The sequence below is a fragment of the Heterodontus francisci genome, chromosome 12 (genome assembly GCF_036365525.1).
Source record: "Heterodontus francisci isolate sHetFra1 chromosome 12, sHetFra1.hap1, whole genome shotgun sequence".
NCBI classification, from domain to species: domain Eukaryota; kingdom Metazoa; phylum Chordata; class Chondrichthyes; order Heterodontiformes; family Heterodontidae; genus Heterodontus; species Heterodontus francisci.
In genome coordinates this window covers 38,419,472-38,444,468 of record NC_090382.1, presented here as the reverse complement: position 1 = coordinate 38,444,468, position 24,997 = coordinate 38,419,472, and the positions used below count along the sequence as shown (strand labels likewise).

General features: G+C 41.4%; 1 protein-coding gene across 1 annotated transcript in view; it reads left to right on the top strand.

Annotated features, from left to right (window-relative positions):
• Positions 1 to 24,997, top strand: part of LOC137375831 (pantothenate kinase 3) — a 43,063-nt gene that overhangs the window by 5,786 nt on the left and 12,280 nt on the right. Inside the window, exons 2-5 of the mRNA XM_068043357.1 lie at positions 9,080 to 9,432; positions 19,492 to 19,742; positions 20,795 to 20,971; positions 22,676 to 22,799. Coding sequence (XP_067899458.1) covers positions 9,080 to 9,432; positions 19,492 to 19,742; positions 20,795 to 20,971; positions 22,676 to 22,799 — 905 coding nt within the window. The remainder of the gene's footprint in view (positions 1 to 9,079; positions 9,433 to 19,491; positions 19,743 to 20,794; positions 20,972 to 22,675; positions 22,800 to 24,997) is intronic.

The window sequence follows — 24,997 nt, the reverse complement described above, 5'->3', positions numbered from 1 at the left end:
TGTGGTAACCAGATAATCTGTTAGTGATGTTGGTTGAGGGGTAAATATTGACCAGGATTCCCCAGTTCTTTAAAATGGTGCCAAGGGATCTTTTTACATCCACTGAGAGGACAGACGCAGTCTTTATTTCACTGCCTCCAACAGTGCAGTACTCCCTCAGTCCTGCACTGCAGCGTCAGTCTAGATTTTGAGTTTAACTGTCTGGAGTAGGACTCGAACCCACAACCTTCTGACTCAGGACAAGTGGACAACCAATTGAGCCATGGCTGATGCATTGAGCTCTTGGATTTAATGGACATTTCCTGTTTCTGAAAAAAAATTCTGCTTTTATGTTGTCAATTTATGTGCTAAACATTTAATTGCTCGTGCTGTGCGCGCAAACTGGTGGATGTGCCCTTTGTACAGAATATTAAACCAGCAAAAGGGAATCTGTATTCAAAGTACTTAATCAAGATCATTAGATTTATGCTCTCTAATTTATTTACACAGCACAGACACAGTCTAAAGACACCATAAATTTATGGTTTAAAGACAGGAAAATGGCTTTGGACAGATCAGTTTGTTACTGTAAAATTATTTAGTGGGAAATGCTCTCTGTTTCCCCTTGGAGAATTAAGCTGGTTCTAAAAGCATCATGCTATTAACTATATAAGAAGCAAAATTGGGTCAGCAATTGTGAAAATGTTGGTTTGAGAAATACCACACAGGCAGCGGAGTGATTTTTTTTTTTTCCTGCCCTCTTGTACAGGGTGTTTACATGGTTCTTCTTTGGCATATAGTGCTGGATCAATGAATAATTGGTTTACACCAGGACAACAAAATTATGTATCTAACTTGTTTTTACCTCTTAATGGTGCTGCTTTGTTTCTGCACCACATATCTTCCATGGCCGGATAAATGGACAACTCTTTCAGACCTCCACCAATGTTGCTCTGGAATTCACTGCATGAAGTTTAAAGTCAACCACACACTCCCCACCCCTCCCACCAATCCATGATTGTACCTCTTGCTCCCTCAATCCCAACTCCTGGCATTCCAACTTCTTTTCCTAACCCTAAACTAGCCCAAGTTTTTAAATTGTTCGCTCTATTTAAGTGCAGTCCCCCTCCTTTTCAAAATCCCATCATCACTCTACCACTCCAAAAAACCCACCTTGACCTCCCCTCCCTCCCCCCCCATAACTCTTTCATTGCCAACCTACCTTTCCTCTCCAAGGTCCTTGATTACATTGCTTCTTAAAAACAAGCCTATCTCTCATGCACCTCCTTCAGTGAGTCTAGATTCTGCCCCTACTGCAGCACCAGGAGTCCAAATGGCATTCTTTGTGACTGACTGTGGTTCGCTATGCTCCTCAACATCTTTGTAGCCTTCGACGTGGTTAACCATACCATCTCCTATTATTGTCCGGTTCTGTCAGACTGCGCTCATTTGGTTTCACTCTTACCTATTTGATTGTCACTAGGCCATCTCTAATGTTGCCTTTTCAATTCATGCACATCATCCCCTTTGGCGTCTTCAAAGATCAGTGCTTTTACATGATGCTCATTGGTACGATCATCCACAGGCATGAGTTTCCACTTGTATGCTGACTGAACATGCTGTATCTCTCCACTGTTTCTGTGCTGTCATACTGCTTGACTAGCATGCAGTCTTGCATGAGTTATAACTTCCTCCAACTAAGTAACATGAAGATCAAAGCTACCATCTTCATTTGGATCTTGCCACAAACTCCATTCTCTCTTGACTGATACCACTTCCCTCCGTGGGCATTGCTTCACTGTTCACAACCTCAGCATCTTGTTGGACCCTGAGCATCTTATTGACCAAATAAGGTCAATATTCTCTCCATCACAAAGACCTACTTTCATTAATCTCTGTAACTTTGCCTGTCTCAACCCTTACCTCAGCCCAGTTGCTGATAGAACCCTCAAATGCTGTCATCGCCTCCAGACTCAATTACCCCAATGCTCTTCCTGATGCTGTCTCACTCTTCATCCTCTACAAACCTCAGCGCATCCAAAACTCCAATTCTAATGCAAATCCTGCTCGCCCATCACATCTGACCTTGTTGACCTACATTAACTCTTTGCCCCTCGATACCTTAAAGTAAAATTTTTTGAATTTGTCTTTAAAAATCTCTCATGGCTTCACACTGCCCTCATTCCTGCAGCCCCCTAACTTCCTTCAGCTCTACAATTTCCCCTTACCTTTCCATTCCTCTGGCTTGTCTCTTGTGAATCCCCCTCACTTTGCACCATTCGCAGGCATGCCTTTAGCTGCCATGGTGCTGCACTCTGAAATTCTCTCCTTTTAAGCCATTCTGCCTCTGCACCTCGCTCTCTTCCTTTTAAAGCCTGTCTCTCTCCAACAAAGCTTTTGGTCACCCCACTTAATCTCTCCTTTAGTTCGGTGCCCATTCTTGCATCTCAGTGACGTGCCAGTGGGATTTTTTCCACATTAAAGGTGCGATATATGTAAATATAGATTGTTGTCATTGTTGTCTGAGATAGTTGGCCTTCTTTTATGCTCATGCCCAGTTTAAAGGTGCTGGCCTTTGTATGTTCCACACCATTTGTACATGCCTGTGATACCTTGTTTGTAAAGATTTAATTTGTCTTTTTTAAGCCAGTCTTTTATTCATTCTTGACATTGTAGCAAAGTTTCATCAGTGTTAAATGTGTCCCCTCTCCACCAGTGTGAATATTTAGTCGTCCATTTTATACCAACTATCATTACAGTGTTTCTGAGTAAGATCAGCAATTTGTGCACAGTGATCTGTAGTATATGCTGTAGACCCATGTGAAGCAAGGTGTGAGCTGAATTCTTTTCACATGGGAAAGTTATTTGTACCTATTCACTTCATTTCACCAGTCCAGGTGCTCGAACCAAGTTCACAAAGCTTAATGGATAGCGCACCATCTCCCTGTGCCCCATAAGTGTTGCACATGAGCCAATCTTGCATGAATTAAATCTTTTGAAATGATTGTAGCGAAAATTTGGTTGGGAAGGTGAAGTCTAATGACTTATGTCCAGCTATTGAAAACCCGTAGAGGGCATAAGGTGAGTTTGTAACTCCCTCCTGTCCTCATGCCCTGCTGTAGGGTGTTTTTTTACAGTTTTTCCTCATTTCCACATACGGTTCTATCACGTTATGTTACCATAACCACAGGAGGGTACGGTCAGTGTGTGTTTGTGAGACGGAACCTTGTGCTCGTGTTCACTGCTACCTACAAATTGTGGTTTGGCGGGTAATTTTCATGGAATACTGTTTGCTGGAATCGGTTAAATAGCAGATGCTGGTATGGGGCTAAGGCACCCATCCATTCCCTCGTTCACGTCATCTTATCACATCAGATAATTTATCTTAAAGATGAGTAGTTCTGAAATTTTAAATTCTGGTGCCTAATGGCGGAAGTTGCTTGAGTGGAAGATTTGATTTGGATATCACCAACTCGGATTTCTCCTGGCACGCTTTTGACAAACATCAGTTTATATTTTTGGGTGAATTTGTACTCATTTTTCTGAGGGCTGGAGCAGTTTTTTATTGCACTGTGTGTGTGACCAATTGTGACAATGTGGCATACCTGCTAAAGCATATATAGTAACTGCAGTTGGGAAGGATTAACTTGCACTCAGGGATCACATTTTTGTAATGCTGTTCATACTAACTTCTACCAGGAGGTTTGCGGGTTTGATTTCTTTTTGATCCTCGTGGTTTTGTGAGTGGTTTATAAATTAACTTTTTGGCCTATTGCATTTTTTCTTTCACCTTTTTAATATTTAGTCCACTGTGTTTTTGCTCTTTTTAACATATTTTTTACTTCTGTTTTCATTTCCACTTTCATTTGGAAATAGTACAATCTTTATTTATACTTGTATTTATTTTTCCCTGTTTTGTACTTGCTCTGCATTTTTTCTTTCTTTGTCTTTTATTCATCTCATTTAAAACAAATAAACATTAATGTGGGTCTTTTCGGAGTGGGCTGGGGGAGGAGATGGGGAAGAGAACCCGAGGAAATGTTGAATTGGGGAAGTAGAATGAAATTAACATAAAATGTCGGGAAGCAGATGATTTAAAAGGGAAGGATTGAAGGGGTAGGAGAAAGAAGTAATGGAGGGAATGAACAGGAATGTGAAAGGCAAAGTTAGGGCAGTGGACACAGCAAAATGGAGACTGCATCTCCTAACGTTCAAGTTAGCAATGCAGCCATAGAATACTAGATAATTAAGACATTTGTCATTCAAATTTCCACATGTGTTGTACAATTGGTAATTTTTTGTGAAGGTGGGAGAATCCTTCTACACTTCCCTTGCTCATATCTACACATTTCTTTGGAAGAACTCTTTGTTTTCCAGAAGTTATATCCAATCGCTTAATGTTATCACTAAGATTTCATTGAGGTTCATTGGTAGGAGATACTTCCATAGTGCACTCATAGGGTTATGAAAATCACACAACCGTGCAATTATAGGTTTTATCCTTCTGAACTGGGTGTGTCTGTTGAGAGCCTTTTGAACTATCTTTGGATGCAATACTGGTGGCTCCCCCACCTGTAGCTGTGAAAGCGGCGGGGGCAGTTTGAGGTGGTGAGACAAAATTATCGCATGTGAAGTGCAATATTAGTGTAGAATTGGTTTAATGCTTCCACTTCCAATTATGTTAAGTACATTGAGCAACAATGCAGACAGTGCAGTCATTAATTAACCTTCTGAACATTTTGCCTCTCTTGGTATTTAACAAACAAGATCAACATTTTTATTGAGGAGTTGGTGGCGTTGTAGTAATGTCACTGGACTAGTAATACTCTGGGGAGATGGGTTTGAATCCCACTACGGCAGATGGTGAAATTTGAATTTAATTAATAAATCTAGAATTAAAAGCTAGTCTTGTGGTGACCATGAGCCCATTATTGTAATAACCCATCTGGTTCACTAATGTCCTTTTAGGAAAGGAAATCTGCCGTCCTTACCTGGTCTGGCCTACCTGTGACTCCAGACCCACAGCAATGTGGTTGACTCTTAACTGCACTCTGAAATGGCCTAGCAAGCCACTCATTTGTATCCAACCGCTACGAAGGAAAAGGACCTACATCCCAAGGACTGCAGTGGTTCACAAAGGCAGCTCACCTTTACTGTACTTAACATAATTGGAAGTGGAAGCATTAAACCAATTCTACACTAATATTGCACTTCACATGCAATAAATGTTGGCCTAGCCAGTGATGCCCACATCCTACGAATGAATAAAAAAAGTTCTGTTTCTCTCTCAAACATACACATTTTTTCTCTCCCTTATTTCCTCTCACACAAGCTAAGATCTTGATGAAGCCAAATAATTCAATTTAACCATCATGACAAACCTTCAACTTTTAGCAGGAAGTTTATTTTAGAAATAGGAGCAAGAATCGGCCATACAGCTCCTTCAGCCTGCTCCGTGATTCAATAAGGTCATGACTGATCATCTATCTCAACTCCACTTTCCCACTCTATCCCCATATCCTTCTATTCCATTGGTGTCCAAAAATCGGTCCATTTCCATCTTAAATATATTCAACAATTGAGCATCCAGAGTCTTCTGGGGTAGAGAATTAGAATCATAAAATGGTTACAGCACAGAAGGAGGCCATTCGGCCATTTGAGTCCGTGCCAGCTCTCTGCAAAAGCAGTTTAGCTCGAGCCACTGCCATGTGCTTTCCCCATAGCCCTGCAACTTTTTTCTCTTCAGTTGCTTATCCAATTCCAGATCCTAACCACTTACTGCTTTTACAAAAAAAAAAGTTCTTCCTCCTTTAGTACTTTTGCCAGTCATTTTAAATCGGAGTTTTCTGGTTCTTGACCCTTCCAGCAATGGAAACAATTTCTCTCTACATACTCAGCCTGGACCCCTCATGATTATGAACACCTCTATCAAATCTCCCCAACCTTCTCTTTTCTAAAGAGAACAGCTCCAGCTTCTCCAATCTAACCACGTAACTGAAGCCTCTCATCCCTGGAACAATTCTTGTAAATCTTTTCTCCACCCTCTCTAAACTCTTCACATCTTTCCTCAAGTGCAGAGCCCAGAATTGGACACACTACCCAAGTTGAGGCTGAACCACTATCTTATAAAGGTTCATCATAACTTCCTTGCTTTTCTACTCTGTGCCTCTATTTATAAAGCCCATGATCCCGTATGCCTTTTTAACCACTTTCTCATCCTGCCCCTGCCACCTTCAACGGTTTGTGCAAATATACCCCCAGGTATCTCTGTTCCTGCATTCCATTTAGAATTGTACCCTTTATTTTACATTGCTTCTCATTCTTCCTACTAAAATATATCCGTTCACACTTCTCTGCCTTAAATTTCATCTGTCAAGTGTCTGTCCATTACACCAGCCTGTCTGTCCTCTTAAAGTCTATCACTATCTTCCTCACAATTCACAATACTTCCAAGTTTTGTATCATTTGCAAATTTTGAAATTGTGTTCTATACACCCAAGTTTAGGTCATTAATATACATCAAGAAAAGCAGCGGTCCTTGTACCGACCCCTGGTGAACTCCACTTTATATCTTCCTCCGGTCCAAAAAAACAATCATTCATCACTGCTCTGTTTCCTCTCACTCAGCCAACTTCATATCCATGCTGTTACTATCACTTTTATTCCATGGGCTTCAACTTTGCTGGAAGCCGATCATGTGGCACTTTATCAAATGTCTTTTTGGAAGTCCATGTACACCATCTCAACCTCATTACCCTCAGCAACCCCCTCTGTTACCTCATCAAAAAAACTCAATCAAGTTAGTCAAACAATATTTGCCCTTAACAAATCCATGCTGGCTTTCCTTAATTGATCTACACTTCTCCTAGTGACTGTTTTAATTTTGTCCTGGATTATTGTTTCTAGAAACCTTTCCCACCACCGAGGTTAAACTGACTGGCCTGTAATTGCTGAGTTTTTCCTTGCACCCTTTTTCCAAAGGCTCATAACCCTCGGTGAAGAAATTTCTCCTCATCTTAGTCCTCAATGGCTGACTCCTTATCTTGAAAGTATGCTCCTTAGTTCTAGACTCTCTGACCAGGGGAAACAACCTCTCAGCATCTGCCCTACCAAGCTCTCTAAGAATCTTGCATGTTTCATCTCTCATTCTTCTAAACTCCAGAGAATGTAAGACTCATTCTACTCCATCTCTCCTCATAGAACAATCCCGGGGATCAATCTAGTGAGTCTTTGTTGCACTCCCTCTAAGGCAAGTGTTTCTTTCCTTAGGTAATGTCATGCAGGCCCCCACCTGCCAAGAATGAGGCACATTGGTTTTGTAATGAACACTGATTTTTAGCTGTTGCTGGGGCGAGGAAATGACTTGTTAAACAGATCAGCCGTGGCTGGAAAGAAACATTTACATACTAACAGACATCGAAGGTGAGGAAGCGCATTCCAGGGCCTGCTAAGGAGGATACAATCCACAAGGGCCAGGACTGGTTAGACCGGCTGTTCCAGGGTTTTCTTTTGAACTGGCCACAGAGAGTTTGAACTCAAAGACTGTTTGTTCCTGGACTGAGAAGATCTCTCCTGTCTGCTCCCATCTCTTTCTCACAAGCCTCTGAATCCACTGAAGACATATGAACCCCAAGAGAGAAAAGTCTCTGAAGCGAACAGGTTTAAGAAGAATACTGGGCCCCAAAGAAAGCAAGATCTACCTACAATCTGTGAGCTCGAAGATCCATAACAAAAACCCTCTTCAGCGATTGCTTCAAACTTTTCCACTTTATTTTTTTCTTCTCTTTTCTGTTTCTATTTGTATTTGTGTATCGCATATGCAGGCTAGCGTGGGTGCTTCGTGTATCTGTAGGCGTTAACCGAATTAGAGTTTAAGATTAAGAAATTTCAGCTTTTCTTTGAACCTAAGAAAACCTGTCTGTGCTGGTTTCTTTTCCTTTATAATTGGAAAGTGGTAAACAAGGATTCACCAAGGGGGAGCTAAAAACACTGTTTAAAATTAAATCCTGTTATGGTAAGACCAGGTGACGGCTGAGAGGGACCCCTAGACCCCTTTCTCACCTGGTTGTAACAATAAGGAGATCAAAACTACATAATACTCTAGGTGTGGTCATTAAAGCCTGATATAATTTCCATATTTTGTTTATGAGTAAACCATAGAGTAAGGTGCATTTGTTTATTACCCCCTTTATGGTCTTGAAGTAGTGCACACAGCTTAAAAGGCTGTGATTAATAGAGTTCGGACGAGGATTAATATTTTGGCATTCTAAAGATGCAGTTGTGAGTAAAGTTTACTTTAACTGCATGCTGCCCAGATATTTAACTGCACAATGTTCCACACACACAGTCCCAGTAATTAAACTTTGAATTACTTCGATAAACCATACACTATAAATTGATTTAGTGAAGCGTGTCAGTTCCTTGGTTTTATGTACCTTGTCTTCATGCTTTGATCATTCCTTTGGATACTGAGTGTCCTTTTCAAAAACTTGCCTGTTTTTTTTATTCAACATGTTAAGATAGTTTGTGCATTTCTAATTCTGAGTATTCCAACACAAGAGCTGAAGAATTCTAAAATAATCTTAGTTATAAGTATTCTTTATTAACTGAAAATTTCAATCATGGCACAAAGGAAGGACAAGAAAAAGAATCAGAATTTCTTGTAGAATTTAAAAGGTGAATGTTTTTCCTGACACCAGTTCTTTTCTTAATGGTGAACATGGTGTAGAGTTCTGTACAATGTGTGATTTTAAAATGGCTGAGGTGTTGAGAATAAAGAGCATAAAACTTCCAATCCCTCATAAATATGCACAGTGGGAATGACTGAGCCCTTGTAACAGCAGTGCCAAGCTTAATAGTGACTGAAGGATTTGCAGTTATATTGATCAAATCGAATTTCACTTGATACTGTAGTTGTTTAAAACCACTCAATAAAACCTCTATTGAAGGACTGATTCTCATGAGCTTAACACAGTTCCTTTCTGTCTTTAATTATTTCTCTCTCAATTTTCTTGCTGCTCAGCTTCATGTGTGTGTTTTTTTTTCTAGAATCTTTGATTTTCACGCCTGTGATGTAACATATTTTGCCATTTCTTTGCAGCATTCCCATGGTTTGGAATGGACATTGGTGGAACACTGGTAAAATTAGTTTATTTTGAGCCAATTGATATTACAGCCGAGGAGGAGGAGGAAGAGGTAGAAAGCCTAAAAAGCATTCGCAAGTACTTGGTATCGAACATTGCCTATGGGTCCACGGGCATTCGAGATGTGCATCTTGAACTCAAAGACTTGACGCTTTGTGGCCGCAAAGGAAACCTGCACTTTATCCGATTTCCTACACACGACCTACCTACCTTTATTCAAATGGGGAGGGACAAGAACTTTTCAACACTACACACAGTGCTTTGTGCCACTGGAGGGGGTGCTTATAAATTTGAAGAAGAATTTCGCACGGTAAGAGCATGCTAATAGTAAAGATGCAGTGTATTGTTGCAGATAAGAATGAATTTAATAAAGTATATTCATTAGTTGTAGTACAGTTTATAGTGTGCTGTGCAGCAGCAATTCTGACAGTTTGAAAGATCATTATAGCAATTGGTGGGGGGTTAGAGGGGAGAATGTTTTATTTCGCACAAATGGAAACTGATTATACTGTTCAGATTTGAAGCAATGTTAATTCTCATTTGGAAGTGAAGTAAGTGGGGTGATGTACTTTGGATAATGTAGAGCTACACAATAACCTACCCAAGTATATTAGCATAGTGGTTATGTTACTGGTTTAGTAATTATCCAGAGACATGAGCTCAAATCCCACTACGGCAGATGGAGAATTTAAATTTTGTTAATTAAATAAATCTGGAATAAAACACCTCAGTAATGGTGACCATGAAACTACCAGATTATCGTAAAACCCCCCAACTGGTTCATTAATTTCCTTTTCAGAGAAGGAAATCTGCCATGCTTCTCCTGTCTGGTCGTGACTTCAGACACAGCAATGTGGTCAATTTTTTAACTGCGCTCCGAAATGGTTACCTAAAGCACTGAGAGTAGCAAGGGCACAGAACGTACTCTGGGTGGGAGACTTCAATGTCCATTACCAAGAGTGGTTCGGTAGCACCAATACTGACCTAGCTGGCCAAGTCCTGAAGGACATAGCTGCCAGACTTTGCCTGCGGCAGGTGATGAGAAAACCAACAAGAGGGGAAAACCGACTTGACCTCATCCTCACCAATCTGCCTGTTGCAGATGCATCTGTCCATGACAGTATTGGTAGGAGTGACAACCATACAGTGCTTGTGGTGACCACCATGCTAAATTTGATGGATTCAGAACAGTTCTTGCAGTTCAAAGTATGGCATCCATGAGGCACTGTGGCCATGAGTAGCAGCAGCAATGTATTCAACCACAGTCTGGTGGAACCTAATGACTGGCACATCCCAGCACATTACCATCAAGCCAGGGGATCAACTCTGGCTCAATGAGGTTTGCAGAAAAGCATGCCAAATGCAACACAGGCATACTTAAAACTGAGTTAGCAACCCGGTGGAGCTGCAGCAAGGGACTACGTTTATGCTAAACAGTGGAAGCAACATGCGATAGAGGTAAGTGATTCCACAAACAACGAATCATATTAAAAGTTCTGCAGTCCTGCCACATCCAGTCGTGAACGCTGGTGGGTAATTAAACAACTAATGGGAGGAGGTGTCTCCACAAACATCCCCATCCTCAATGATGGAGGAGCCCAGCACATCAGTGCAAAAGATAAGGCTGAAGCATTTGCAACCGTCTTCAACTAGAAGTACTGAGTGAATAATACAAACGTATGATCATCCGAATTTGGAGCAGGAGTAGGCCACTCGAGCCTGCTCCGCCATTCAATAAGTTCATGGCTGAACTGATTTTTCCACATTACCCCCTACCCCCAATAATCTTTCACCCCCATGCTTATCAAGAAACTATCGACCTCTGCCTTAAAAATATTCAAAGACTCTGCTTCCACTGCCTTTTGAGGAAGAGAGTTCCAAAGACTCACGACCCTCAGAGAAAAGATTTCTTCTCATCTCTGTCTTAAATGGGTGACCCCTTATTTTTAAACAGTGACCCCTGGTTCTAGATTCTCCCACAAGGGGCAACATCCTTTCCACATCCACCCTGTCAAGACCCTCAGGATCTTGTATGTTTCAATCAAGTCGCCTCTTACTCTTTAGAAATTCCAGCGGATACAAGTCTAGCCTGTCCAATCCTTCCTCATAAGATAGCCTGCCGATTCCTGGTATCAGTCTAGTAAACCTTCTTTGAACTGCTTCCAACGCATTTACATCCTTCCTTTAATAAGGAGACCAGTACTGTACACAGTAGTCCAGATGTGGTCTCACCAATATCCTGTAAAGCTGAAGCGTATCCTCCCTACTTTTGTATTTAGTTCCCCTCACAATAAACGATAACATTCTACTGGCTTTCTTAATTATGTGCTGTACCTGCATGCTAACCTTTTGCGATTCATGCACTTGAACACCCAAATCCCTCTGCATCTCAGACCTCCACAATCTCTCATCATTTAGATAATATGCTTCTTTGTTATTCCTGCCAAAATGAACAGCTTCTCATTTTCTCGCATTATACTCCATCTGCCAGATTTTTGCCCATTCACTTAACCTATCTATATCCCTTTGTAGCCTCCTTATGTCCTCGTCACAACCTACTTTCCTACCTATCTTTGTGTCATCAGCAAATTTAGCAACCATTCTTTTGGTCCCTTCATCTAAGTCATTTATATAAATTGTTAAAAGTTGAGGCCCCAGCACAGATCCCTGTAGCACATCACTCATTACATCTTGTCAACCAGAAAATGACCCATTTATGCCTACTCTCTGTTTCCTGTTAGCTAGCCAATCTTCTATCCATGCCAATATGTTATCCCCTACACCATGAGCTTTTATTTTCTGCAATAACCTTTGACATGGCATCTTGTCAAATGCCTTCTGGAAATCTAAGTACAATACATCCACCGGTTCCCATTTATCCACAGCACATGTAACTCCCTCAAAGGACTCTAATAAATTGGTTAAACATGATTTCCCTTTCACAAAACCATGTTGACGCTGCCTGATTATCTTGAATTTTTCTAAATACCCTTTTATAATGTCTTTAATAATAGCTTCCAACATTTTCCCTAAGACAGATGTTAAGCTATCAGCTTGGCGTCCTCATGCGAGCCTGAGATTGGGGCGGCACAGTGGTGCAGTGGTTAGCACCGCAGCCTCACCGCTCCGGCGACCCGGGTTCAGTTCTGGGTACTGCCTGTGCAGAGTTTGCAAGTTCCCCCAGTGACCGTGTAGGTTTCCGCTTGGTGCTCCGGTTTCCTCCCACAGCCAAAGACTTGCAGGTTGATAGGTAAATTGACCATTGTAAATTGCCCCTAGTATAGGTAGGTAATAGGAGAATTGAGGGAAGGTGGGGATGTGGTAGGGAATATGGGATTAATGTTGGATTAGTATAAATGGGTGGTTGATGCACAGACTCGGTGGGCTGAAAGGCCTGTTTCAATGCTGTATCTCTCTGACTCTATCCCCAGCATCATAGATGCCAATCTTCAGCCAATTCCATTCACTCCGTGATATCAAGAAATGGCTGAGCACACTGGATACAGCAAAAGATACAACATCCCAGCTCTCGTGCTGAACACTTGTGCTCCAGTACTAGCTGCGCCCTTAGCCAAGCTGTACCAGTACAGCTACAACACTGGCATCTACCTGGAAATGTGGAAAATTGTCCAGGCATATCCTGTGCACAGAAAGCAGGAGAAATCCAATCCAGCCAATAACTGGCCCATCAGTCTACTCTGAATCATCAGCAAAGTGATGGAAAGTGTCGTCGACATTTCTGTCAAGCACCCACTTACCAATAATCTGATCACTGAAGTCCAGTTTGGGTTTCACAATGACCACTTAGCTCCAGACCTCATTATAGTCTTGGTCCAAACATGGACAAAAGCATTGAATTCCAGGTGAGGTGAGAGTGACTGCCTTTAACATCAAGGCAGCATTTGCCTGAGTGTAGCATCAAGGAGTCCTAGTAAAACTGGGAATTGGGGAAAACACTCCACAGGCTGGAGTCATACCTAACACAAAGGAAGATTGTTGGAGGCCAATCACCTCAATCTCAGGACAGCTCTGCAGGCATTCCGAAGAGCAGTGTCCTCGGCCCAGCTATGTTCAACCGCTTCATCAATGACCTTCCCTCCATCGTAAGGTCAGAAGTGGGATGTTCACTGATTGCACAGTTCAGTTCCAGTCACTAATCCACAGATAATGAAGCAGTCCATGTCTGCATGCAGCAAGACCTGAATAGCATTCATGCTACACAAGTGCCAGGCAATGACCAACTTCAACAAGAGAGTGGCTAGCCACCTACCCTTGATATTCAGCAGCATTGCCATTGCTGAATTCCCCACCATCAACATCCTGGGGGTCGTCATTGACCAGAAACTTAACTGGATCAGCCACATAAATACTGTGGCTACAAGAGCAACTCGGTGGTTGAGTATCCTGTGGTGAGTGATTAACCACCTGATTCCCCAAAGCTTTTCTCCACCTTCAGGACACGGGTCAGGAGTGTAATGGAATGCTTTCCACTTGCCAGGATGCGTACAGCTCCAAAAACACTCAAGAAGCTTAATACCATATAGGACAAAGCAGCTTAATTGATTGGCTCCCCACCCACCACCTTACATATTCGCTCCCTCCACCACCAGCACACTATGGCTACAATATATCATCTACAAGATGAACTGCAGCAACTTGCCAAGGCTTCTTCGATAGCATCTTCCAAACTTGTGACCTCGACTGTCTAGAAAAACAAAGGCACATGGGAACAATACCACCTGCAAGTTCCCCTCCAAGTCAACACATCATCCCGTTCCCTCATCGCTGGGCCAAAATTCTGGAACTGATTGCGTTGTAGGTGTACCTACACAACAAGGACTGCGGCAGTTCTTAAGGGCGATTATAGATGGGCAGTAAATGTTGGCCTTGCCAGCGATGTCCACACCCCATGAATGAATTTTTTATTTTTAAAAAGTCCTCCAGTGCTCTTTCAGAAAATACTTTAGTATAAATATTGTATTTATTTTACATTCTGATGGTGAATACTAGTGTTATATCCTCCACTGTTCATGAACCTCAGTTTCTCCAAACTGTATCCTGGGCAACACTAGGTCCTGCTCATATTATCACCCCTTCTCTTTGTTGACTTGTATTGATTTGCAGTCCCCTAATGCTTCCAAACTAAAATTCTCATCCTTTTTGTTTAAATTCCTTCATGGTCCCAATCCTTCCTATTTCTGTAATCTACCTTTCCCCCTGCCCATGCACCCCCCTCCCTCACCATCACCACAAACTCCTCATCCCCTGGCATTCCTTCTCTTAACTACTCCATCTCTCCACATCTTCCTCCTTGCTACAGACCCTGCTTCAAACTCTCCTTTTCAGCCCAGCCTTTAGTGAGCTGATATCTCCTGCTTTGTCTGTGGCTCCATTTTTATCTAATTAAACCTCTGTGGAACAACTTGAGACAGTTTCTATGTTAAAGGCACTATATAAATTCAAGTTGTTACAGGAAAGCAGAATAATGTATAACTTTTGCCTTATGCATGCTTGAAATGTGAACGAGTCAGCTGTACTATTATAGATTTCATTCTTCTACATGTTTTGGTAGCATTTTTATAGATTTGGTCACCCTGTAGCTTAAGAGTGTGCAGGGAGAGAGGGAATGGGTGACCATCAGACAGTCAAGAAACGGGCAGCTAGTGCAGACCCCTGAATGTATCTCACTCTCCAACAGGTACTCAGTCCTGAATACTGAGGAAAGTTATGGTGTATCTAGGGAGTGCAGCTAGAGCCAAAGCCATGGGAGACTCATCTGCACAGTGGGGGACAAGGAAGACTGAAAGAGCGATAGTGTTAGGAGATTCAGGGGAACAGACTGACGTTTCTGTGGCTGCAGGTATGAATCCAGGATAGTATCTTACCTCCCTGGTGCCAGGGTCAAAGGCTGTCACTGGCTGCGGTGCACTCTGAGTGGGGAAGGTGAATAGCCAGCAGTCATGGTCCACATTGGTACCAACGACATAGGTAGGAAGGGGGATGTGGTCCTACAGAAAGAGTTTAGTGGGCTGGGTATGAAATTAGCAAGCAGAACCTCAAAAGTAGTAATCTCTGGATTACTTCCAGTACTATGCACAACTGAGTATAGAAATAGGAGGATAGTGCAGATGAATGCGTGGCTGGCAAGATGGTGCAGGAGGGAGGGCTTTAGATTCCTTGGATGCTGGGACTGGTTCTGGAGAAGGTGAGACCCATACAGGCCAGGCAGGTTGCACCTGAACAGAGCTGGGACACATTTCCTTGCGGGGTAATTTGCCAGTGCTATTGTGGAGGCTTTAAGCTAACTTGTCAGGGGTGTGGGAACCAGGAGGAGATATCACAGAGGAATAGCAAAGTGTACAGAATACTGGGAGAGATGGATAGCACTAGAGTAGAGAATAGTAAGTTATTAGGTGGGGTCAGAGTAAGGGAGAAAGTAATAAAGTTTAAATCACGGTTAATGTGCATGTATGTGAATGCACAGAGTGTTAATAAGATTGGTGAGTTACAGGCGCAGATTGACATGTGGAAATATGATGTGGCTATAACAGAGACCTGGCACAAAGAAGGGCAAGACTGGGTATTGAATATTCCTGGATACAAGGTGTTCAGGAAAGATAGGAAAGGGGGAAAAAGGAGGAGGGGTAGTGGTATTGATTAAGGAGAGCATTGTAGTGCTGGAGAAAAAGGATGCCCCAGAGGGGTCGAGGACACAATCAATTTGGCTAGAGCTAAGGAACAAAAAAGATGCAGTTATATTGCTCAGTGTTGTCTATAGCCCACCAACTATTGAAAAGGACGTGGAGGAACAAAATTGCAAGGAGATGTGCAAAAAATATAGGGTAGTGATAATGGGGGACTTTCATTATCCAAACATGAGATAATAGTAGTGTAAAGGGCACATTCCCAGAATGTGTTCAGGAAAATTTTCTACAGTATGTTTCTAGTCCAATGAAAAAGGAGGCACTGCTAGACCTGGTTCTTGGGACTGAAGTGGGCCAAGTGGATCATAAGGTTTAGGCTGACTATGGAAAAGGACAAAGAACAATCCAGAGTAAGAATAATTAACTGGGGGAAAGCCAACTTCAGTGGAGTAAGAATGAAGCTGGGGTGAATAAATTGGAGTCAAAGGTTGGCAGGAAACACGGTAGCTGAATAATCGGCTACCTTCAAACAAGAGATAGTTTGGGCACAGTCAATGGGGTAGGGTAAGCAAACCCAGAGCTCCCTGGATGGCAATAGAAGTAGAGATTAAGATAAAGCAGAAAAAGTGTGCTTATAACATGCCAGATAGAGAATTGTCACGCAGGCCCCCACCTGCCAAGAGTGAAGCATCTTAATGTTGCCACGTGGACATTAAATTTCAAACTGTTGCTGGGAAGAAGAGAAGGCCTGTTACAAGGACTGCTAGACTTTAGCTGGGGGGTAAAAAACATTTACATACTAACAGATATTGAAGGCAGCGAAGCACATTCCATTCCCTGCTAAGATGATACAATACACAGAGCCAAGACATGGGCAGACCAGTTAGTCACATGACTAACCTGCTTGACAACCTGGGGGTTTCTGAATTGTACGGTTTGAACTGAGAGCCTGTAGAAAGCTGTTTGCTGCTGGATTGAAAAGACCTCTCCTGGCTGGCTCACCACAGCCTCTCCTGTCTGCTCCCATCTCGTTCTTATGGAATACCAAAGCCCATTGAAGACACATGAACCCCAAGAGAGAAAAGTCTGCTACGGTGAGCAAGGTTTAAAAAGAATACTGGACCCCACGAAAAGCAAGATCTACCAACAATCAAGGACTCTACAGCGAGCTCAAAGCACAGTAACAAAGAACCCTCTTCAGAGATTGCCTCAAACTTTTCCACTTTATTTTTCTTGTGTTCTTTCTGTCCCTATCTGCATGTGTGTATCACATATGCATGCTAGCATGGGTGCATTGTGTATCCTTAGGCGTTCACCGAATTAGAGTTTAAGTTTAATAAATTTCAACTTTTCTTCTTTAAACCTGAGAAAACCTGTTTGTGCTGGTTTCTTTGCCTTGTAATTGGAACGCGGTGAACAAGGATTCACCAAGGGGCTATTAAAAACACGGTGTGTTTAAAATTAAATCCTGTTATAATAAGACCAGGTGAAGGCTGAAGGGGAACCCTAGACCTAATTCTCACCTCATTGTAACAGAATACTATTGAGCATCAGGCTGAATATAGAAGGTCCAGAGGGGAAGTGAACCAGCAAATAAGAGAAGCCAAGAGAGAGCATGAAAAGAGACTGGCAGCTAACATTAAAAGCAACCCCAAAGTTTTCTACAGACATATAAATAGTAAAAGGGTGGTAAAAGGAGGAGCGACCAACAAGGGGATTTACAAATGGAGGCAGAGGGCATAGCTGAAGTGTTAAATGAATACTTTGTATCTGTCTTTACCAAGGAAGAAGATGCAACCCGGGCAATGGTGAAAGAGGAGGTAATTCAGACATTAGAAGGGTTTCAAGTTGATGAGGACGTATTAGGTAGGCTGTCAGTACTTAAAGTGATTAAAGCACCAAACTAGATGAGATGCATTCAAGCATACTGAGGGAAGTGAGGGTGGAAATCGTGGAGGCACTGGCCATAATTTTTCAGTCTTCCTTAGCTTGGGGCTGGTGCCAGAGGACTGGAGAACTGCAAATGTTACACCCTTGTTCAAAAAAGGGTGTAAAGACAAGCCCAGCAAGTACAGGCCAGTAAATTTAATTTCAGTGGTGGGGAAACATCTAGAAAGAATAATTCAGGACATAATTAATAGTTACATGGACAAATGCAGGTTAATTAAAGAAAGCCAGCATGGATTTCATGAGGGGAAAATCCTGTTTAACTAACTTGCTGGAATTTTTTGAGGAGGATACAGAGACTGTTGATGAGGGCAATGCAGTTGATGTGGTGTACATGGACTTTCAAAAGGCGTTTGATACAGTGCTACAGAACAGACTTGTGAGCAAAGTTATGGCTCATGGAATAAAAGGGTTGGTAGCAACATGGATACAGAATTGGCTGAGTGACAGGAAACAAAGTAGTGGTTAATGCATGTTTTTCGGGCTGGAGGAAGATTTGTAGTGAAGTTCCCCTGGGGCCAGTCTTGGGACCCTTGCTTTTCCTGATTTATGTTAATGATGTAGACCTTGGTGTACAGGGCACAATTTCAAAGTTTACGGATGAAACTTTGAAGCATTGTGAACTGTGAGGAGGATAGTATAGAGCTTTAAAAGGACATAGACAAGATGGTGTAATGGGTGGATAGGTGGCAGATGAAGTTCAATGCAGAGAAATGTGAAGTGATCCATTTTAGTAGGAAGAACATGGAGAGACAATATAAAATAAAGGGTACAATTCTAAACGGGGGTGCAGGAGCAGAGGGACCTGAGTGTATATATGCTTAAGTCATTGAAGATGGCAGGACAGGTTGAGAGAGTGGTTAATAAAGCAGACAGTATCCTGGGCTTTATTAATAGGGGCATAGAGTACAAGAGCAAGGAAGTTTTGTTGAACTTCTATAAGACACTAGTTTGGCCTCAGCTGGAGTATTGCGACCAGTTCTGGGTGCCGCACTTTAGAAAAGATGTGAGGGCATTGGAGAGAGTACAGAAAAGATACATGAGAATGGTTCCAGGGATGAGGAATTTCAGTTATGAAGTTAGATTCGAGAAGTTAGGACTGTTTTCCTTGGAGAAAAGAAGGCTGAGAGGAGATTTGATCGACGTATTCAAAATCATGAGGGGTCTGGACAGAGTAGGCAGGGAGAAACTGTTCCACTCGTGAAAGGATCAAGAACGAGTGGGCACAGATTTAAAGTAATGAGTAAGAGAAGCAAAAGCGACATGAAACATAGAAAATAGAAGCAGGAGTAGGCCATTTGGGCCTTCTGCGCCATTCAAAAAAGATCATGGCTGATCATCTAATTCAGTACCCTGTTCCCGCTCTCTCCCCATATCCCTTGATCCCTTTAGCGTTGAGAAATATATCTATCTCCCTCTTGAATATATTTAATGACTTGGCCTCCACTGCCTTCTGCAGTAGAGAATACCACAGGTGAGAAAAACTTTCACACAGTCTGGAATGCGCTGCCTGAGGACGTGGTGGAGGCAGGTTCAATTGAAGCATTCAAAGGGGAATTAGACTGTTACCTGGAAAGGAAAAATGTGCAGGGTTACAGGGAGAAGGCAGGGGAATGGCACTAGGTGAATTGCTCTTTTGGAGAGCCCGTGCGGATATGATGGGCTGAATGGTCTCTTGCACTGTAACAATTCTGTGATTCTGTTGTCCTCCTTTAATTGTGTCAAACAGGGATCTTGTACTGACCACCTGTGACGTTAATATGCTTTGTTTATTTCAGATTGGTAATCTGCAGTTACACAAACTGGATGAACTGGACTGCCTGGTCAATGGCCTTTTGCACATTGAGTCTCTCAGTTTTAATGGCCAGGCAGAATGTTATTACTTTGAGAATGCCTCAGACCCTGAGAAATGCCAGAAGATGCCTTTCAACCTTGATGACCCCTATCCTTTGCTTGTGGTGAACATTGGTTCAGGAGTCAGTATATTAGCTGTATACTCAAAGGACCATAAAAGAGTAACTGGAACAAGGTAAAATGTTCACAGTAAGCTGTTATTGCAGTATCTTTTTATGATTTTTGTTTCTATAATTTACTTTGTCAAATAATAGGTAAACCTTACAATCCTACATCATGATCTTTAGAATAATGCTTTACTGTAGTGACAGACCCTATGTAAAGCAAACTGAAAAGCATGTGCGTAGTGCTCTTTTCTCACATGCGTGTGCACGCTTGTGTATTGTTAGTGCATCTCCTATGACACTGCGCACAGCAATTCTGCAGTGTGACCCCCATGCCATCACCTCTCCTCCCTCACCCTCGATCTACAATGTCATTCCATATCTCTGATTATCAATGAGAGCAATGCTTTTAACACTAGTTAATACCCTCTTATAAGTGTATTTGTAGCTTTTCTGCTGGTAAGTGATGATAACCCAAACTGATGAGAGTTTTCATAACATGAACAAAGTCATCCATCACATATTATGACCTAGGTCTACAGCTTTTGAGCTAATGTGATAAGACGGCATTGAGGACTCTCGCTGCTCTAGCATTTGTGGTATGTATGTAGCAGCTGCAAAGTGAGCAAGTCCTCAGGCATTCTGATTGTTGCCCAAGAGTTTTTTTTATAATGCATTTTCAAACATTTTAATAGAAGCAATAGTCCATCACTTTGGACCTTCATTAACATTAAAAATTTAGCCTACATTTGAACATCAGTGAGCAGAGCGCTGCACATTTATGTGTGTAAAATTCTGCTTTGCATCACCAAACAACCATGTGAAACTGGCAAAATAATTCAGTGTCTCTACACCACATTGCTCCTAAGCAGATACTAGTCTCAAAGCAGTACCTGCAGCATAACACTATAGCCATGAGAACGGCTCCATCTGCAAAAGTAGCCAAAACTAATGGGTATAACAGGGCCCTGTTAAATCCAATGTGAGTTGACAAACGTCAAACCAGAAATGAAAGTAATAGAGAACTAAAGCAAAGAACACTAATTACTTTCAAATGTTCTGATTACTAATTTAAAGTGCTGGTATTACCTGCAATGTTAACTCGTTTTGCTTGTTGTTTTAGTTTAGGAGGCGGAACCTTCCTGGGCCTCTGCTGTTTGTTGACTGGTTGTGAGACCTTTGATGAAGCCCTTGAAATGGCATCAAAGGGTGACAGCACCATGGCTGACAAACTAGTGCGGGACATCTATGGGGGAGACTATGAACGCTTTGGTTTGCCAGGATGGGCTGTGGCATCCAGGTAGGTAAAGTGTAATGATTGGGACAAGTGGTTTATTGCAATAATTGACTTTTTAGCTGTTTGATCACTCTGAATCCAATATCTCTAACTTTTTACACAACATTGTAGTACTCGAGCAGTAATTTACACTGCATGCAGAAAATCAGAAGATTTTCTTTTTTGCAGGTTGTCATTCTGCACTAAGTCATTTCCTCCAACAACGATGCATGTAAGCTGCGTGGACTTGGTGATTTTAGTAAAAGTAGAAAAAGGGTATAAATGTACAGGAGAGGCATGTTAACAAACATTTGCTGAAGGGTCTCACCTGAAATGTATAGGAAAGATGTCTTAATAAACATTTGATGGTGGATCCCATCTGAAATGGCAGCCTATCTTTGCTGTTTGAGATGTTAACAGACCCACTGTTATTGTTAGCACCTTCTGTCCTAATTTTTGTACTTTTCCTTTTATCTCCATGGAATATTTTTAATATTGGAAGTTATTAAAGATTAAATACCTTGTTGAAAATGCTTCACTGCCATTCTATGAATTGCAGGGGAGAACCAATCGTGGCAGGTGCAAATGCCCATTTTTAATCAGCTTTTTATTCAAATGAAAAATCAAAATCTATATTTAAAGAGTACACACTAGCATCAGTTTAAAGTATTAAACTATAGATGCACAAATTTTGTTGGGTAGTATAAAGAATATTGCATCATTAGTCGCAAACAGTGATTGCTGCCATCATAAAAATGAGAATATAATGATCACAGATAGGCACGGTCCAGGGTGATCAGAATAGTAGATTTTGCTTAATTTTGCCTTTCTGAATTAAACAAGACCAAATTCTGTTCTAAATTTGTAATGATTACCACTATAGTTTATGTGGATTTAGTTAGGCACGAGCCAACTGTGCAACAGCCCCAACAAACAAATTTCTCTGCAGCACCTGTGGAAGAGCCTGTCACTCCAGAATTGGCCTTTATAGCCACTCCAGGCGCTGCTTCACAAACCACTGACCACCTCCAGGCGCGTATCCATTGTCTCTCGAGATAAGGAGGCCCAAAAGAAAAGAAGTTAGGCACTGTGTCAAATGTTATAAAACCAGATAAAGCTTCCCTGATATCTTGTCAAGTTTACCCAGTGTGCAGCTAGCTATACAGAGCAGGAAGATTGTGGGTCTACACTAAGTCAGCTGCCCTCCTCTGGAGCGGGCGTTGGGTGCTACGATTAGTACCCGCTAAGCTAGACTGCCATGTAGCATACTGCACAGTGTGGCAAACCAACTGCACAAAAAAGAAAAATTGGAGGCCCATCTTTGGCAATTGGGTAAGGACAACATCGGGCTAATCTGTATCCTCCACAGTTCAATAGGACGTTGATACTCACTTTTTTTGTTTCTGAGGCTCGCACATGTGTAATGACTACTTGGGCTAAGATACCAGAGCATGCCCAGCACTTTCAGATTGTACCCCAACAAGGAGCCTAACTTTAGATATAGCAGAGGAAGAAGTAAAATGAATGATTTTATTTAGTTGTATATTAATTTAAATTTCTGTAGCATTATAGATATCTTTAAGGGCTTTACAGCTCACATCAACAATTAAAGGGAAAAGTGGGGTTGGGGAAGTCGTGAAAGTCTGATTCTCCTTGCCTAATATTCTTATAGATTAAAAACGACATGGGTTCCTGATTAAGTAATCGTGCACTCTTTTTCTCTTTTAGCTTTGGCAATATGATTTACAGGGAAAAGCGAGATTCAGTCAGCAAAGAAGACCTAGCAAGAGCTACCTTGGTCACCATCACAAACAACATAGGATCCATAGCCCGAATGTGTGCACTAAATGAGGTATAGCAGTTCAGTTAGTAGTTCATTATTTTTCAGATGATGGTTGGCTTTACTGTACTGTCTATATTGTGGAACTCCTGAGTGAAGCCAGAAGAGCCATCATTAATTGGGGAAATTTCTGTCAAGTCTTGCTTGGTGTTGTGTTGCTAATATTTTTAAAGTTATCTGTAAGTTTGGCCTTTCTGTGCTGAATTATTTCATGAACAACTGCAGGTAAGTTTCTTTACAATCATAAAGGTAATCTTTCAGCTACTTGATTGTGCTTTGTTGCTTTGACATCTTAGATTTTCTGTGTCACGTGGGCAGCTGTTGTGTTCTGCTGTTAAGGCTTATAATAAAAGCTGGCAGAACTTGCAGAGGAAGAAGTATCTTTGGTATCAAGTTCTTCACTAATGTTCACTACAGTCTACCATTAATTAGTTCGCTCTGGGTACTTCTATATATTCACGTGTATCTTATTAATGTATTTACTTAATTTCTTCATTGGGTGAGTAATCATTATAGCAGCTGACGGTAACAACAGATTTTAATTACATATTTTATACTTATTCCTTAAGGGATGATAAAATCATATAATGACTCCATCCATGTACTTGTATTGCCTTTCTGTTGTATCCATAGATTGTTAATTGATGCGGAAATCCATATCTTATTGTGGCAGCAATAAAACTAGAGTCATATTTATTGGTGCTTCTGATAATATGTATTTCAATTAGTGTCTCAATAACTAGAATTGTTGCAATGTTTGAAAGAAGCTTGCCATGTTTTGAAAGTGTACCAAAGTATGTAGCTATTTTGGGATAAAAATGTGTTCAAACATGATCATAACTAACAAAATTGGATATAAAGTGTGAAGATCAATATGTTCTGGGATTGTTCTGTATACCCCAACAGCTAATTAGGTTATCCACTTGTAGTCTAAACCAGTCCTCAGTCAGTGCTTCAGTGTGTGTACTTATAGGAAGTACACATTAAAAAAAGAGTTGAATGCCCATGGAGTTGGATGTTATATGGATTAACTTCAGTTACCTGCTCATTGTAGTTCCCATTCTAGGGAGTAAGTCTCCTGTGCTCCCCATTCCACATGCCATAAAGTCAGAGAGGATTCTGCATGTGTCTGCTTGGTTCATGTGTTGAAAGTTGAGCATTTTGTGATCTGAACCAAATTAAGAGGAAACTAACTTAAAATAGTTGAATGTATACAGCTTTTATGAAACAAGAATCTCTTGATCTAAGTGCATATAGTGTAATCTAAGAGAAAAAATGTGGGAACAAAAGATGTTAGCAGTGTAATATTTACTGAATTGTTGATGTCAACCAGAAGTTGCTTTTCTATAGTTCCATATCTCGCATCTCGGGACATTCCTGACCATGAAATACTTTCAAGTTCATTCACTGTTATTGTGCAGGTGAATGGAGCCAACAACTTTGCGTACTTCAGAGCCCTACAAACTCAGTGAGATTTTTTGGGAGGGTGTGACCGTTGAGGAGACAATGCCTCAGTTTAGCAGTTAATTAGCAGGAAGTATTGCTAATAATGCAGCACACTCTCAGTAATGCTGTGACTCAGAGTGGATAGCACTCTTGCCTCTGATTCACAAGGTTGTGGATTGAAGTCCCACTTCAGGACTTGAGCACAAAAAACAAGACTGACACTCGAGTACATCACTGAGGGAGTGCTGTGCTTTTGGAGCTGCTATCTTTTGGATAAGATGTTAAACCAAGGTCCCATCTGCCCCCTCAGGCAAACGTAAAGGATCCCACAGAAGAGCAGGGGTATTATCCTTGATTTCTCCCTCACCCAACATCACAAAAACAGATTATCTGATTATCATCACATTGCTGTTCGTGGGAACTTGCTGTGAGCAAATTTGCTGCTGCATTTTCTACATTACAACAGTGAAAACATTTCAAAAAGTACTTCATTGTCTTTAAAACACTTTGGGGTGTCTTGTGGTCATGAAAGGCACTATATAAATGCAAGCCTTTTTTTTTTATACTTTTGCAGTGGAATGTCAGGCTGGATTAAGTGTTCAAGTCCTGAAATGGGGCTTAAATACAGAACCATGGGTGAGGATGCCAAACTGACACTTATTTTAATATATTCTGACAGGAAATATTTCACACATCTGGAGCGAAAGAAGGTTTGCAGGAGAATATTTGACTCCAGGCTCAATAATTGTCAAGATCTGTGAAAA